At 44.7% G+C, this 14,022-nt stretch overlaps 1 protein-coding gene across 3 annotated transcripts in view; it reads left to right on the top strand.

Annotated features, from left to right (window-relative positions):
- msraa (methionine sulfoxide reductase Aa) overlaps positions 1-4,217 on the top strand; it is a 385,986-nt gene extending 381,769 nt beyond the window's left edge. For all 3 annotated transcript variants that reach the window (XM_078541424.1, XM_078541426.1, XM_078541425.1), the window contains exon 6: positions 3,841-4,217. In XM_078541424.1, the coding sequence (XP_078397550.1) occupies positions 3,841-4,005 (165 nt within the window). In that variant the 3' untranslated portion in view covers positions 4,006-4,217. The remainder of the gene's footprint in view (positions 1-3,840) is intronic.
- The last annotated feature ends 9,805 nt before the right edge of the window (positions 4,218-14,022 follow it).

Below are 14,022 nucleotides of genomic sequence, written 5' to 3'. Positions count from 1 at the left end.
TAGGGTAGATCTGTTCTTCACAGGTGCATGTAATATATTCCTTGAGCAAAGAGCTGTAAAAGCTAATTTAGTATTTCACTTGTATTACCTCGTAAAATTCTTCCACACTCCTTTTTCATACTTTGATCCATGAAAGTTCTACATAGCCAAAAATATAAGTAGCAGCTAAAATGAGAACACAGTCTTGGTCTTTGTTCTTAAAATTTCTACAGTACTACTTGTGACCCTTTCATAGCAACAACATGCTATTGCATTTCACAGGAGCATTGTAAACCACAGTATGGTGCTAAGCCACATTAGGAAATATTAGATAAAAGCAAAGAACTGCGGATGCTGGAAATCCAAAACAAAAACAAAAACAAAAATACCTGGAAAAACTCAGCAGGTCTGGCAGCATCTGCGGAGAGGAGCACAGTTGACGTTTCGAGTCCTCATGACCCTTCAACAGAACTAAGTAAAAATAGAAAAGGGGTGAAATATAAGCTGGTTTAAGGGGGGGGGAGTTGGGACAAGAAGAGTGGTTGACAGGGCCCTCAACCGTGTCCGGCCCATATCCCGAGCATCCGCCCTCACACCTTCCTCTCCCTCCCAGAAACATGATAGGGTCCCCCTTGTCCTCACTTATCACCCCACCAGCCTCCACATTCAAAGGATCATCCTCTGCCATTTCCGCCAACTCCAGCATGATGCCTCCACCAAACACATCTTCCCTTCACCCCACCCTGGCGGTATTCCGTAGGGATCGTTCCCTCCGTGACACCCTGGTCCACTCCTCCATCACCCCCTACTCCTCAACCCCCTCCCATTGCACCTTCCCATGCAACCACAGAAGGTGCAACACCTGCCCCTTCACTTCCTCTCTCCTCACCGTCCAAGGGCCCAAACACTCCTTTCAGGTGAAGCAGCTTCACTTGCACTTCCCTCAACTTAGTCTACTGCATTCGTTGCTCCCAATGCGGTTTCCTCTACATTGGAGAGACCAAACGTAGACTGGGTGACCGCTTTGCAGAACACCTTCGGTCTGTCCGCAAGCATTACCCAGACCTCCCTGTCACTTGCCATTTTAACACTCCACCCTGCTCTCATGCCCACATGTCCGTCCTTGGCTTGCTGCATTATTCCAGTGAAGCTCAACGCAAACTGGAGGAACAGAACCTCATCTTCCGACTAGGCACTTTACAGCCTTCCGGACTGAATATTGAGTTCAACAATTTTAGATCTTAAACTCCCCCTCCCCCATCCCCACCCCCTTTCTGTTTTTTTCCTCATCTTTTTGTTTTTTCCAATAATTTATATAGATTTTTCTTTTCCCACCTATTTCCAATATTTTTAATTGTATTTCCATCCATTGTTTTATCTCTACCTTTTAGCCTTTTTAGATTCCTTCACCCACCCCACCCCCACTAGAGCTATCTGTACCTTGTTTGTCCTGCTTTCCACCCTTAATTATCACATTCCTTAGATAATATCACCACCTTCAACACCTCTTTGTCCTTTTGTCTATGACATCTTTTGGTTATCTCCACCTATCACTGGCCCTCTATCCAGCTCTACCTGTCCCACCCCCCCTTAAACCAGTTTATATTTCACCTCTTTTCTATTTTTACTTAGTTCTGTTGAAGGGTCATGAGGACTCGAAACGTTAACTGTGTTCCTCTCCGCAGATGCTGTCAGACCTGCTGAGTTTTTCCAGGTATTTTTGTTTTTGTTAAGGAAATATTAGGTCAGATGACCTTGGTCAAAAAGGTAGTTTTTAAAGAGTGTCTTATAAAGGAGGAAAGCATGGTAGAGGCAGAGCGGTGTAGGGAGGGAATTCCAGAGCTTGGAGCCTAGGCGACTGAAGACATGGCCACTAATGGTGAATAAATTATAATTGGAAATGCACAAGAGGCCAAAATTAGAGGACCACAGATATCTTGGAGGGTTATGGAGCTGGTTAACTATCCATTAATCTATGTCATCAACAAGGCTAGAGGTGGGACTTTGTAATTCTCGGGGAAGAAGGCAGATTTCTCATTACAATTTCCACTCTGAATTGACATTGGTCCTTCGGTTTGTCCAGAGGCTGGGAATTGATCTGAGTTGACAAAACTGCAGCATGAAATATCCTCACTTTTCTTCCGAGGAATGGGGCAAATGCATGATAGCTTTGGGATCCGAAAAAAAGGGTTTCACAACCTGTTTTTGATCCCAGAGTAATCCCACTGTTCATTAAAAGGTATGGTAAAGGGACTTCTCATATGCGGGTATTATAATATTTGATAATGGTTTCATCTACACTTTTTTTTTCATTCACGGGACGTGGGCTTTGCTGGCTGGGTCAGCATTTATTACCCATCCCTAATTGCTCTTAGCAGGTGGTGATGAGCTGCCTTCTTGAGCCGCTGCAGTCCATGTGGTGCAGGTGCACCCACAGTGCTGTTAGGGAGGGAGTTCCAGGATTTTGACCCAACGACAGTGAAAGAACAGCGACATATTTCCAAGTCAGGATGGTGAGTGGCTTGGAGGGGAAATTCATATCAAATCCATCAACATCTGAAAGAAAAGGATTGGTTGACATTTTGAGCATAACATTTCACAGAATCAGTTCAGTCAGATTGAAGAAACCCCTTTATAAGACAGATCAAAGGATGAAAGCAACAGGTTGAAATATACTAACTACTTTTTCTTTGTAATCTCAGCAGTTTGGAACTTTGCAGTTGCAAAATTATCAAGAGTGTCCGATAGTTTGAACAAACTCTCAGCAAAATTAATTCAGTCTGTGGTAGTAAATGTTTCCAAAAAGTCGCTGATTAAATATTTGGGACAGGAATCGGATTCTTTAATGATAGGGTTAAGTGTGATGTGAGCTGATCCAACGCTACATGAGATGTGATGCTTCCTCTATTGTTCAGATCTGAGGGGTTTCTAAGCTAAAGTTCAAGTTTAATAATGAGTTGCATTAATATTCTGGAGTTTCATTTGATAAACTTTGGAGATCAAAGAAAATATAGGTGGTGTATTATTTTAGCTTAAATGGGGTGAAGTTAAGCACTGATAGGGGTAGATAGTATGTGTTAAAAATTCATGCATGGGATGTGGGCATCACTGGCTAGGCCAGTATTTATTGCCCATCCCTAACTGCCCTTGAGAAGGTGGTGGTGAGCTGTCTTCTTGAACCGCTGCAGTCCTTGTGGTGTAGGTACACCCACAGTGTTGTTAGCGAGGGAGTTCCAGGATTTTGACCCAGCCACAGTGAAGGAACGGCGATATATTTCCAAGTCAGGATGGTGAGTGGTTTGGAGGGAACTTCCAGGTGGTGGTGTTCCCATCTATCTGCTGCCCTTGTCCTTCTAGATGGTAGCGGTCGTGGGTTTGGAAGGTGCTGTCTAAGGAGGCTTGGTGAATTCCTGCAGTGCATATTGTAGATGGTACACACACTGCTGCTACTGTGTGTTGGAGGCGGAGGGAGTAAATGTTTGTTGATGGGGTGCCAATCAAGCAGGCTGCTTTATTTTTGAAGGAATGGGCTTTGTATAGGGGATGATCTAAGAATGAAGAACAAGTCATTCAGTCCATCAAGCCTGTTTTGGGAGCTATGACAACTGTCCTTTCGTTCCTTCTTCCCTGCACTTTTTCATATATGTTAATGTCTTTTCCCAAACAAGTTTATTTTAATCGATTTAACTCAATCCAGTTCTCGTTCCATGTTGCTGTTTTACATTGGAGAAATCTTTAAAATGTGAAGCTAAGTGGACAGAGATAATATCTATGAGAGTTATAAAAATGGTTTATTGTGGTTTTCTAAGTCAAAATTGCTCTGTGTATCTAATGAGTTCCGACTGTTACATGTCTTTGCAGGAGCTGAACAGAAGTGGGTATGGTGAAATCACAACAGAGATCCGTGAGGCACAAGTGTTCTACTTTGCTGAAGATTACCATCAGCAGTACTTGGATAAGAACCCAGGCGGTTATTGTGGATTGGGTGGCACTGGGGTGTCTTGCCCGATAGGTATTCAGAAGTAAGACATGGCTCTACTATAATGGCTAAAGGTGTCTCACATTGCCTTACTAGACCTGTTTACACAGATAATAGAGTAGCTTTTTGCTTTTGATAGTTCCAGAACAGGAGCGGATTGGCAGCCTGTTGTCTATGCCTTTTCCTAAACAGTTGGAAATGTGGAAACCTATTCCAGTGTATTGAAAACAGTTGAATAAAACTCTACATTCAAATTTAAGTCTGGGTGTCCCAATAAGCACTAAGTTGCAGCAAAAGATACAATAATTTTCTAATGTTTGCTCTTATTCTCACCTAAACCATGTTGTAAGTGCCAATTCGTGAGGAGAAGGCACCAAAAAATATATATATTAATAATTGACAAGGTCCTACATGGGAGACTTTTAAAGAAGGCAAATGCACATGGGATACAGGGTAATTTGATAAGGTGGATTCAAAATTGGCTTAGTTATAGGAGACAGAGGGTGATGACAGAAGGATGCTTTAGTGACTGGAAGCCAGTGTCCAGTGGCGTACCACAGGGATCTGTGCTGGGTCCCCTATTATTCATCATTTATATAAATGACATAGATGACTATGTGGGGGGTAGGATTAGTGGACAGAATTTTGCCCTTGGTGGGCGAGCGGGCCCCACCAGCTAGGCTGCGGACCGACAGCCGACCCCCGCAGCCGAAACGGGGCCCACCGCCATTTTGAGTGGGCGGGTCAATTAAGGCGCTTCCTGTGCCGGGGTGGGTGGGGGAGTGGGGGGTGGGGGGGCGGGGGGGCGGGGGCGCGGGGGGGCGGGGGGGTGGGGGAGGGAATCCCCAGCTGTCAAAGTGCGCACACTGCTCCCTGAGGCAAAGTCCTGTCTCAGGGAGATTCGTGACAGGTAAGTAAAGTCTAAAAATAGAAAAATATTAAAATTATTAACATGTCCCCCTCATGTGACAATGTCACACGAGATGGGACATGTTAATAATAAACACTATAAATTTATTACATTTTTAAAAAACAGACATGAAACTTCATCCCGCCAGTGGATGAAGTTTCATGAATAATCTGGAGCCCCCTGGGGCTCCTGGCCTGCCCACCAGCCTTAAGCTTGGACGGGCAGGTCTTTAATTATCTTAATGGCCTCAATTGGCCATTGACAGGTCGGCGGGTGGACAGCTGATTTCGCTCCGCATATTGACCCCTGCAGAGGAGGAGGCGGACGGACTGGCCAAGGAGCAGGGTGGACGCTCAGTTATGGATGGCGAGGCCAAAGTGTCAACACAGCAGAGTGAGGATTTCTCCAACCTGGAGCTGTTAACAGGGCATACAGGACACTGCACTGGGAATTGGTATTGTGCAGAACCACAAGCTAATTCTTTGTGTTCTCGGTGACTGGTCCTCATAGTCAGAGACACGCCACCCACAATTGGCAGCAAACCAGAACTCCACCTCTGAGGATGATGACACTGAACACTCAGAGGATGCACCATCACATCATTTCCCTACAACGTACACCAGTACAGAGACAGTCACCTCAATGGGAATGTATTCGTGTTTGGGCTCAGGTCACAATATGGTGAACACATCACAGACACGTTGCAGCAACTGATGGAGGATGTGATAGCTGAGATCCCTGACAGTCGGAGGACTGGAGACCAGGCCCATGCTGAGCCCCATGCAGATGATGCGTATCTGGGCACAGCTGCAAGGAACTTGCTGCAGATGCAGAGACTAATAGGTGAACATCTGGCAGAGATGCCAGAGTATGCGTAGCCTTGAGTGAACGGTGGAGGTGTCCATCCAAGTCCTGAGTTCTGAAATGGCTCCAGTGTATGTGAGCACATGGCTTCCTCCATGGAGAGGTTGGTGATGGCCATGGGGAACCAGGTTCAACAGAACACTCACTGGCTACCGAATCTACGCTCAGACCTATATTTCCATTGCTCCACCATGGGCTGTATACACCATTCACTAGAGGAGAGAGGGACAAGACAGTTCGACCTCTCTCCAGGTGCCCTTCTCCTGGAGTCAGGGAGATGCCATCATGCACTGATGGGGGTAGAAGCACATGTAAGACACAGCTCAGGGCACTCCAAGGGTGACTTGCTGCTTCTCCTCCCCTCTGCCTCCAGTAGGTAAGGCCAATGAGAGTGAAACTCAATGATGGCTGATGTGGACCATATGGGGGCACCATTCTTTTTCAAGCCTCGGAAGTAGTATCAAATCTGAACTTCTTGACATATGGTGGTCTCTATGTTTGCCAACCTTTGTTAGGTTGACTGATCCTCAATCCCTACCTTTCTGCCAGTCCAGGATCAAGGTAAGAGAGTTAGCAGTGGTGTTCCTGTAATACACAATACCACCTCGGCAGTGGAATCAGACAGCAGATGTTCATTCCACATATGACTTCTGCGTGGCCAGAGTGATTAGTAAAAACAATAGTAGCTCAGAGGAGTGAGTAGGTGTTGGTTTCTGACAGTCAACTTACAGTGAGGAAAGTTATGCTGCATCTAACAATTTGTTGTGAAAAAGGTTGTCAATTTTTGATGGATTTTAAGAATGTCAGGGGTTTCCCGAAAGTGTTGCCGAAAGGCTATTGTTGGGCAGCCATTAACAAGAAGAATTTACACTGAGATAGCACCTTTCCCATAGCGAAATACCCCAAAGTGCTTTATGGGAAGTGTGAGGGGGAAGAATTAAAATACCAAGCGGGAAAATCCAGTAATCTCATGGAATACGAACATTTGACTAACTCGATCGTTAAATCAGTGGGCTGGCTAAAAATTCTGGCCAGTGCTGTCACTAAGGGCCTAAATAATTCAGCAAACAGTAGCAGGTATATTAGGTATATTTGTCCGGCAGTGCGGCCATCTTCCTTTAGCAGGATGAACAAGTGGTTGTTAAAATTTTTATCCTTTCATTTAATGCTCAAAAACCTAACAAGAAACAAAGTCGGAAAATGTCTCTTGGCGCTTTGGGCCTCTGGGAAAAAGTGAAAGATGGGTTTCATGGAAAAAAAGATAGAGCTTTTTGTAAAAATGTCTTCTGTGTCTACTCTGCTGCCAATTATTCTTGACAACCCTTTGCTTTTTACCCGATATGCTATCCACCTTTGGACCAGCCCCCACATGTCCTCCCCCTATCCCTCACTTCTGATGTCAGTAATGCTGGGAGAAGGTAGTTTACCCAAGTGAAGATTTTGAATTAGCTATGAGAAAATGGCGGAGGTGTCTGTGCGTTCCCTTGATGAAAGCGTGGGTGCCTAGAATTACCAGTGTGAAGGATTCACTGAGTGGGGGTTGAATTTTACATGCCCCCGATGGATGTGTTTCCCGGGGTGGGGGTAGGGGTACATAAAATAGGCCCCCCCACCTTCCCCCCCCCCGTCCCCCCCACACCCCGAAGGGAGGGGAGAGGGCAGTGCGTTGAAATCGGCAGCCTGCCCGCTATATTTAAATGAATAATCAAGGGTCAGTTAAGCCTCTAATCAGGCCAATTGACCCTGATGATACACTGCCCACGTAGTCAAACGTTTGGCCTGGACAGCCGGGCAGGAGGGGGCAACCCAATCTTTTAACTTACCCACTTAAAGGGCGAGAAGGAAGGTGGGGGGTGTGGGGTGTGGACAGTCGCTCTTCTGGGGCTGCCCTTTGCCAATCACAGGGTGGTCCCCTTAGGTGGAACCAGCCCTTTCTTCCTACCCACTCCCCCACTTAAACTCACCCCCTCCCCCCCCACTCCCCCCTCCAAGCCCCCTTCCCCCCACCCAGCTTCCTCCCTAACCTACCAGGACTTACCTGCTCCGGAGATCCAAGGCCTTAGGGTATTTTCTTCACCAGCTGCCCCGGCAGTGGCCACTGACACCTTCCTGGCGGCCGCCGGGACTGCGGCTCCAGAGGGCGGGACTTCCACCCCAACGAGGGGCAGAAGTCCCACTTGGCCCTCCTTAGCCGGCCCATAGTGCTTTCTGGCTGTGAGGTAGGTCGTTGTTACCGAGGCGGGTGTGCCCTCCACCTCCCCCTTATCACTCAGGCCTGCGTGTCGTCTCCGTGTGGAGAATCTGAAAGCTGGATTGCCTGGGGAGGAGCTGCTGATCCACAACTTTCAAAGCGACCGATAAAGATGTCTTACTCCCCAAATTAGACGCCATAAGAAAATAATTTTCGCAATGCCACTATACTTAGCTGAATGTTATTGTTTTGTTGCAAAGAAAATGGTGATAAGTGTCAATTGACAATTGAAGAGTTATATTTATTAGTTCAAAAATGAACTGAAATCTGTTGAAGAAGGAAGAAAATGGTGTGGTACATTTTGTCAGCAGATCTTATTAAATTGGTTTGGGGCCTTGTCAGCCAATTTACCAAGTGGCACTGGGCCCCGTGGCACTAAAACTGTCTCTAATCAACTCGGTGTCAGTGAGAAAGCGACATGCTAACCCATTGCACTAAAGTTTCTCTCGAGTCAAGCCTGATGCTTTGAATAATTATTTTTTTAAACAGCTCTTCAAAACATTCCCAATATTCACGATATCATCTTGAAAAAAATACAAGAGCTGCACTGGTTGGATCTCAGTGCCAAAACCTTTTAAAAGCTGAAATCAGTGCATCTTATCACTTCTTCTCCAACAATATTATCAGTCGGTCTTGTTGAGAAAGCAGATCGGGCCCCTCGTGTACAAATGATAAAACGAAAGTGTTTGAACTGCCCTCTCGAAAATGTCCAAAGCGGCTGAGGAAATTCTGTCAACCTGTGGATATTTCCATCACACTCTGAATCTGGAGATCTTTTGTCTAATTCCAGACGCACCTATGTACTTGTTTTACTTTTGGCTTTATTTTTCTTTATAACCTTTAAGATATTGATTGAACAAATAGATAAAGGCCTTTTTGGTATGAAACTGTCAATGGCAATGGCACCATTCACCATAGTACTTTATTAGTCTAGATTCACCCCTTTAAATGCCATAGAATAAAAAAGGTCTGCGTTACTATGAGTTGCTATATGAGTCACATATGGTTCTGTAAAATTATATAGGAATGGTTGAGCTACCATGGCAACACAATCTAAGACACTTGTATTCAACACTTTACAGCAGTGGACCTGACTTTGGACATTCTGCAATACTCAAGGCAATTCTGCAGTGTGCTTCATTTTTATGGTGTCTAACAGTAGGGGGCAACATTTACATTTACATTTACATATTCATATCTAAAGAATATTTCCCATGATCTGGAAAGCGATGATGAAGGTCAGGTCCTGGCTAGTGAAGTAATTGGTGACAAACAAAGTGAGACAGATTGTAAACCTACTTGAACGTTAGGGTTGCAGTGGTCTTACCTGCAGCCGTAAAGACTGTTTGACTGTTTTGGCTGTAAGTTTGTATTGACCATAGTTGGTTAACAAATTCCTATCACATTTCCACATTCTCATAATTTATCACCGATACTAGGTTAAGCTGTGAAATTAAAACAAGCACCCTAACTAGCCAAACAGAATGGACTGGATTTCCACTTGGTGGGGGTGCGGGTGAGGTGGGGGGAACAGGATTCAGAGCTGTTTCCAGGTCCCAAACCTGTCCCATGGAGGAAAGGACCACTCTCTGGGATTTTCACAAAGGCAGCCCTTAACACGGAGACTCTAATGAAGGTGCCCGGCAGCTCTCAAAGCTGGCCAGGCCTATCAGAGGTCTTCCAGCCTGAGAGGAGCATCAGCTTACACAATGTCTGGTAAGTAATTGAGACTCCCTCTCATCAAATGTTTTAAAAGTTTAAGTAAAAAAGCAGATACAGCAGCCAGGCCACCAGTGCGGGAGAGGGGTGGGGAGCTGGGGGAAATCCCTCTACATGGTGGCCTTTGGCTGTACTCACACCCAGGCAGGCAGGGGGGGCCTGTAGGCCTGCGTGGAGCATTCGTTCCCTGGTCTGCCACTGGGTGCCTCCTCCAGGCAGTTTTAATGCCTCCCCTTTGGGTCAGGAAACTTGGACTGGAAAATCCCCCTCAGCCTCTTTTAAATGCGCTTAACAAGGCTCTTAATGAGCCTAATGGGCTACATGGGGGCGGATAACCCTGCCAACCCCGAATCTACCTCGACAGAAATGGCCAATGCAAGGAACGGGGCTGGGAAACTGACATGTCAGCCGGCATTGGTCATTTCAGACCCTGCCTGCCTCTTGTTCTGAACCCCCTGGGAAACTGTAAACCAAACTTACCAAATGACACCCAAATGAAGAAATCACCGGCAAGCTTCCACTTTTTGGAGCTTATACTTCAACACGAATCAGAAACAGTGCAAATTACACATTATTAACAGGCAAATGATACTTCAAGTAAAAAGGTAAATCCACTTTAAATAGTCGAGACAACAATGATATGTCTTAACTCAACCACAAGCGTTTGCATCATTCCCCACACAAGTGTGGCACCACATAGCTGCACAGTTCCACAGTATATGCTGCTCCTTATTCACACACGGTAGGTCAGGAGTCTTATCTGACAACAGCTTTCACTTCTGAGTTTCGTGAGTATGATTATTATCAACAAGGCACACTTCTGTGAACCCCCTCTCCCTCAGGTCACGACAGTCCTGATGTGGCGTACCTTTTCAGAGTTCCTTTGCAACCGACCAACCAATAAGCCAGGTTCACGGTTTGGCCACTTCTAGGAAAACACCCAGCTCTTTAGCGTCTGAGCTATTAACATATTTTCAGGTTTTAGACCTTTTTAGCCAGCTCACACAGCACCTGCAAGAGCTTGTGTCTCCTTTTCTGCCAACCAGAAAAACTGACCTCTTCCTGAGAGTGATTTATTTCTTTTCCTCTAAAATTCTGTGTTCTTATTTGTTCCTCTGTCTGTTTTCCCTTTGTGTCTACATCAGTGCACTGATCACCTTCACCCTCCAACACATCTGCTTCTTGCTCTCCTTTGTGTGTGTATAGCTGTCCTTTGTGTCTGTCAACTTCACGGCTTCTCTGCATCTTAACTTCCTGTTGGTACTGTTTGCAGGTCAAGGGTCGCCAGGTCACACGGGCCAGTATTTCTTATTATCCAAGAAAGGTGCAATTAATCCCTTTACAACTGATGCAACTCTTAAGAGTCCTAATTAAACACACCTAAAAGCAATTACAGATTTTCCATAGACATTTTAAAGAAACTACAAATTTTCCTCACTGTACTGATTCCGGTCTGGCAGGACTTGAAAATTCAGCCCACGGTCATCTTCTTATCGTGTCCACGGACAGTCTAGACATGGCCCAGCCAGACCCAAGGTTATAATGTAGTACTTGGCAATGCTGATGTTTGCTATTTTAAAATTGACGTTTTTAACTGAGGGGGGGTCAATGAATTCTGTGGGACGAGATTGAATTTGATCACTTTCAATAAAATAAATGTCAGGGCGTTGGAAAATGATTCAGTGCCATCTGCCTAGAAGAAGACAGCATTCGGCCAACAGGTTCGAGGAAGCACCACAGGAGGATCTCACACCTTGACCCTCACAGAGGCGGGAAGGACATAATGTCTCTCTATGGCATCGATGGCTCTTAAGGTTAATGTTTAAAAAATACTGACGGACTATTCCTGGTTAATAATGTTGAAGGGGAAACAGGATTTTCTATCCATAAATTGTCAACTACTTTTACGCAAATTGTCAACCATTTTTATGCAAATGCAGAGTGCAAGGGGCTAATGCTTCATCTCCATTATTATACAATACATATCCACAAAACTGGCCATGCTCCCAGATTAAATTTGAGAGATTCCTCAAGTTTGCACTGGTTAGGGTAGACTCTTCAAACTGCACTCCTTTTATTAGGCACACAGACACGAGTTGGCACATTTAAAAAATATCTAAGTGTATCAAAGAATATTTAATTCACCAAGGAATTGTCCAGCATACACCAATGAAACTATTTAAAAGTTCATTATTGTTCTGCAAAGTACTTTTCAGTGATTCCAAAACACTGGTGGAGGACCAGATTCTTATTAAAAATGCTTATTTTTGTGATAAACCTGTTTTCAGCTATTCTAGTAAAACTGCAGCATCTGCACAGACATGAAGGGACACCTTATACTGGGAATAAAAGGAAACAAATACACTCTATTACACTAACTAATTGTGCTAATTCACATTTGTGATTATGTGGGCAAATTTTAGTGAAAACTTGGGCCATAACCTAACCAGCACAATTTCAAGTACTTTTTGGGCTCAGTTTCCTGAAATGGTCTCCCGCAAACATTTTCAAGACTACTCTGCTGATGCAAAATTTGACAATCTTGGATGGTTACCTCAATAAACATTGAGGAATAATCTAATTTTTTGCCAATATTGTAAAGATAGGTATCTAGCTGGGGGTCTGGTTTAAAAATGAAGCCTTCTTTATCACAATCTTGTGTTCGTTTCTTGTTTTCCTCCCATCTCTTGGCACGCTGTAACCTCTCCAGTCCCGAATGCTTGGGGCAAAGTCGTTTCTAGATTTCGGAACTTTCTGGATTATCGAATGACATTAGAATGTCTGACCACAAGTGTGTGTGAACTGGAAAACACCATCGATATAAATATTTACCTGAAACCAACAGCGATAAGACATTAGTAAAGCAGTGAAAAAATGGTTTTACTTATCCAAATACCGTACCTTCAGAGTTTCTGCTCCCAAGGTACAGTACTAAATTGATGCTGATGATGTTGAGGGAAGCATTAAAGTATTAAAAATGTAGAATAGCCAATAAGTTGATTAGAGATACAATTTAACTCCGGAATGGAAATGGCGATGGTGGAGGGACAGTGGGGTGGTCTAGGTGGGGGGGTGTGTGGTTGCACAAGCTGAGCAGCAAACCCTCCTCCATTGACCTCGGCTGTGTGAGACCTGGGCATTTATAACTGTTGGGGTTCATCGTCATCCCAAAATGGGTGTGCTGGGGTAGCTTGCCAGTGGACATTTGCTGGGAAAGAAACAACACTTCTCTGCTCAGGCTCAAGGACATTTGGATGCCATTTACCCTGACCTGCATATTTAAAGAAGGTCCTTGCCTGCTTCAGGCAGTTTATAATTGAAGACATCAGTGGATGTGTCGCACAAATGATTTTAACTTGGCTTCAGTCAGGCAGATAGGGCTAAAAGTCATCCCTGATATTTTGGTGGGACAATAAAAAGAAAGTTGTGGGATACTGAACCCTTGCCCTTCCTGGTTTGGTGCAGTACCCTAAACAGTTGAGTGGTGAGTCCATGAGGTGCTTGGGTCCGCTTGAAAAAATTCTGGACAACTGGTGTTTCTGAATAATAGATTTCCAGACTGGAGAGATTAAAGTTTATGTTTTCTATATTTACTTCTGAAGCACTGACTTATTTTGCAGCATGATATGTGTATACATGAACAAGACATGTCTTGTTTTGATCCAATTTACTTCAAGTCTCATATAGTGGTAGCTTGTATCTTAGCTATTCAAAACTATGGTGTTTCTGTGTGGAAATTACCATCTTTTTTTAAATGGACAAGCCTCATTAAAGGCAGCAAAGTCCCTTATGTAGAAGACTACCAAGTTTGAAAGAACAGAAGAGAAAGTAAGGTATATCAAATTGTTTAGATGAAGCTAGTTTTAAAAGCCCAGGAGGGAACCTGTGAAGACGTGGCCCCAAAAGCCAGGAAGAGTGCAGCCCCCTGATTAAGTGACGCACCCCTGGGACGCCTTCTGGACACCGTGGGGGACGGCTGTGATATCCTCTACCCCTGTTCTGGCTGCAGGAAGCCCATCATTCTAGCTTGGGAGGTGGTGGCAGTGGTTGTCAGTGCCAATGCTGCATGCCAGAGGTTGGCCATCCAGTGCAGACAATGGATGAATGATCTCATCCGTGCCGCCAGGGTAAGGCAGCCATCTTATCACTTTAAACTCGCACACTCACAAGGCCATCACTATTATGACACGGCAGGTGATGTGTGCCAAGCGGATCAAATCCACGAGGCAAACTTGATTGTGTTATCACAACAGTTTTGCAATTTGTATTTATTTCGAGGTGCATGCACTGAATTCAGAAGCAATAAGTCCATTAAGACTT

Source organism: Cetorhinus maximus, chromosome 5 (assembly GCF_964194155.1).
Source record: "Cetorhinus maximus chromosome 5, sCetMax3.hap1.1, whole genome shotgun sequence".
Classification (NCBI taxonomy): Eukaryota; Metazoa; Chordata; class Chondrichthyes; order Lamniformes; family Cetorhinidae; genus Cetorhinus; species Cetorhinus maximus.
This window is presented reverse-complemented; position numbering and strand designations above follow the sequence as displayed.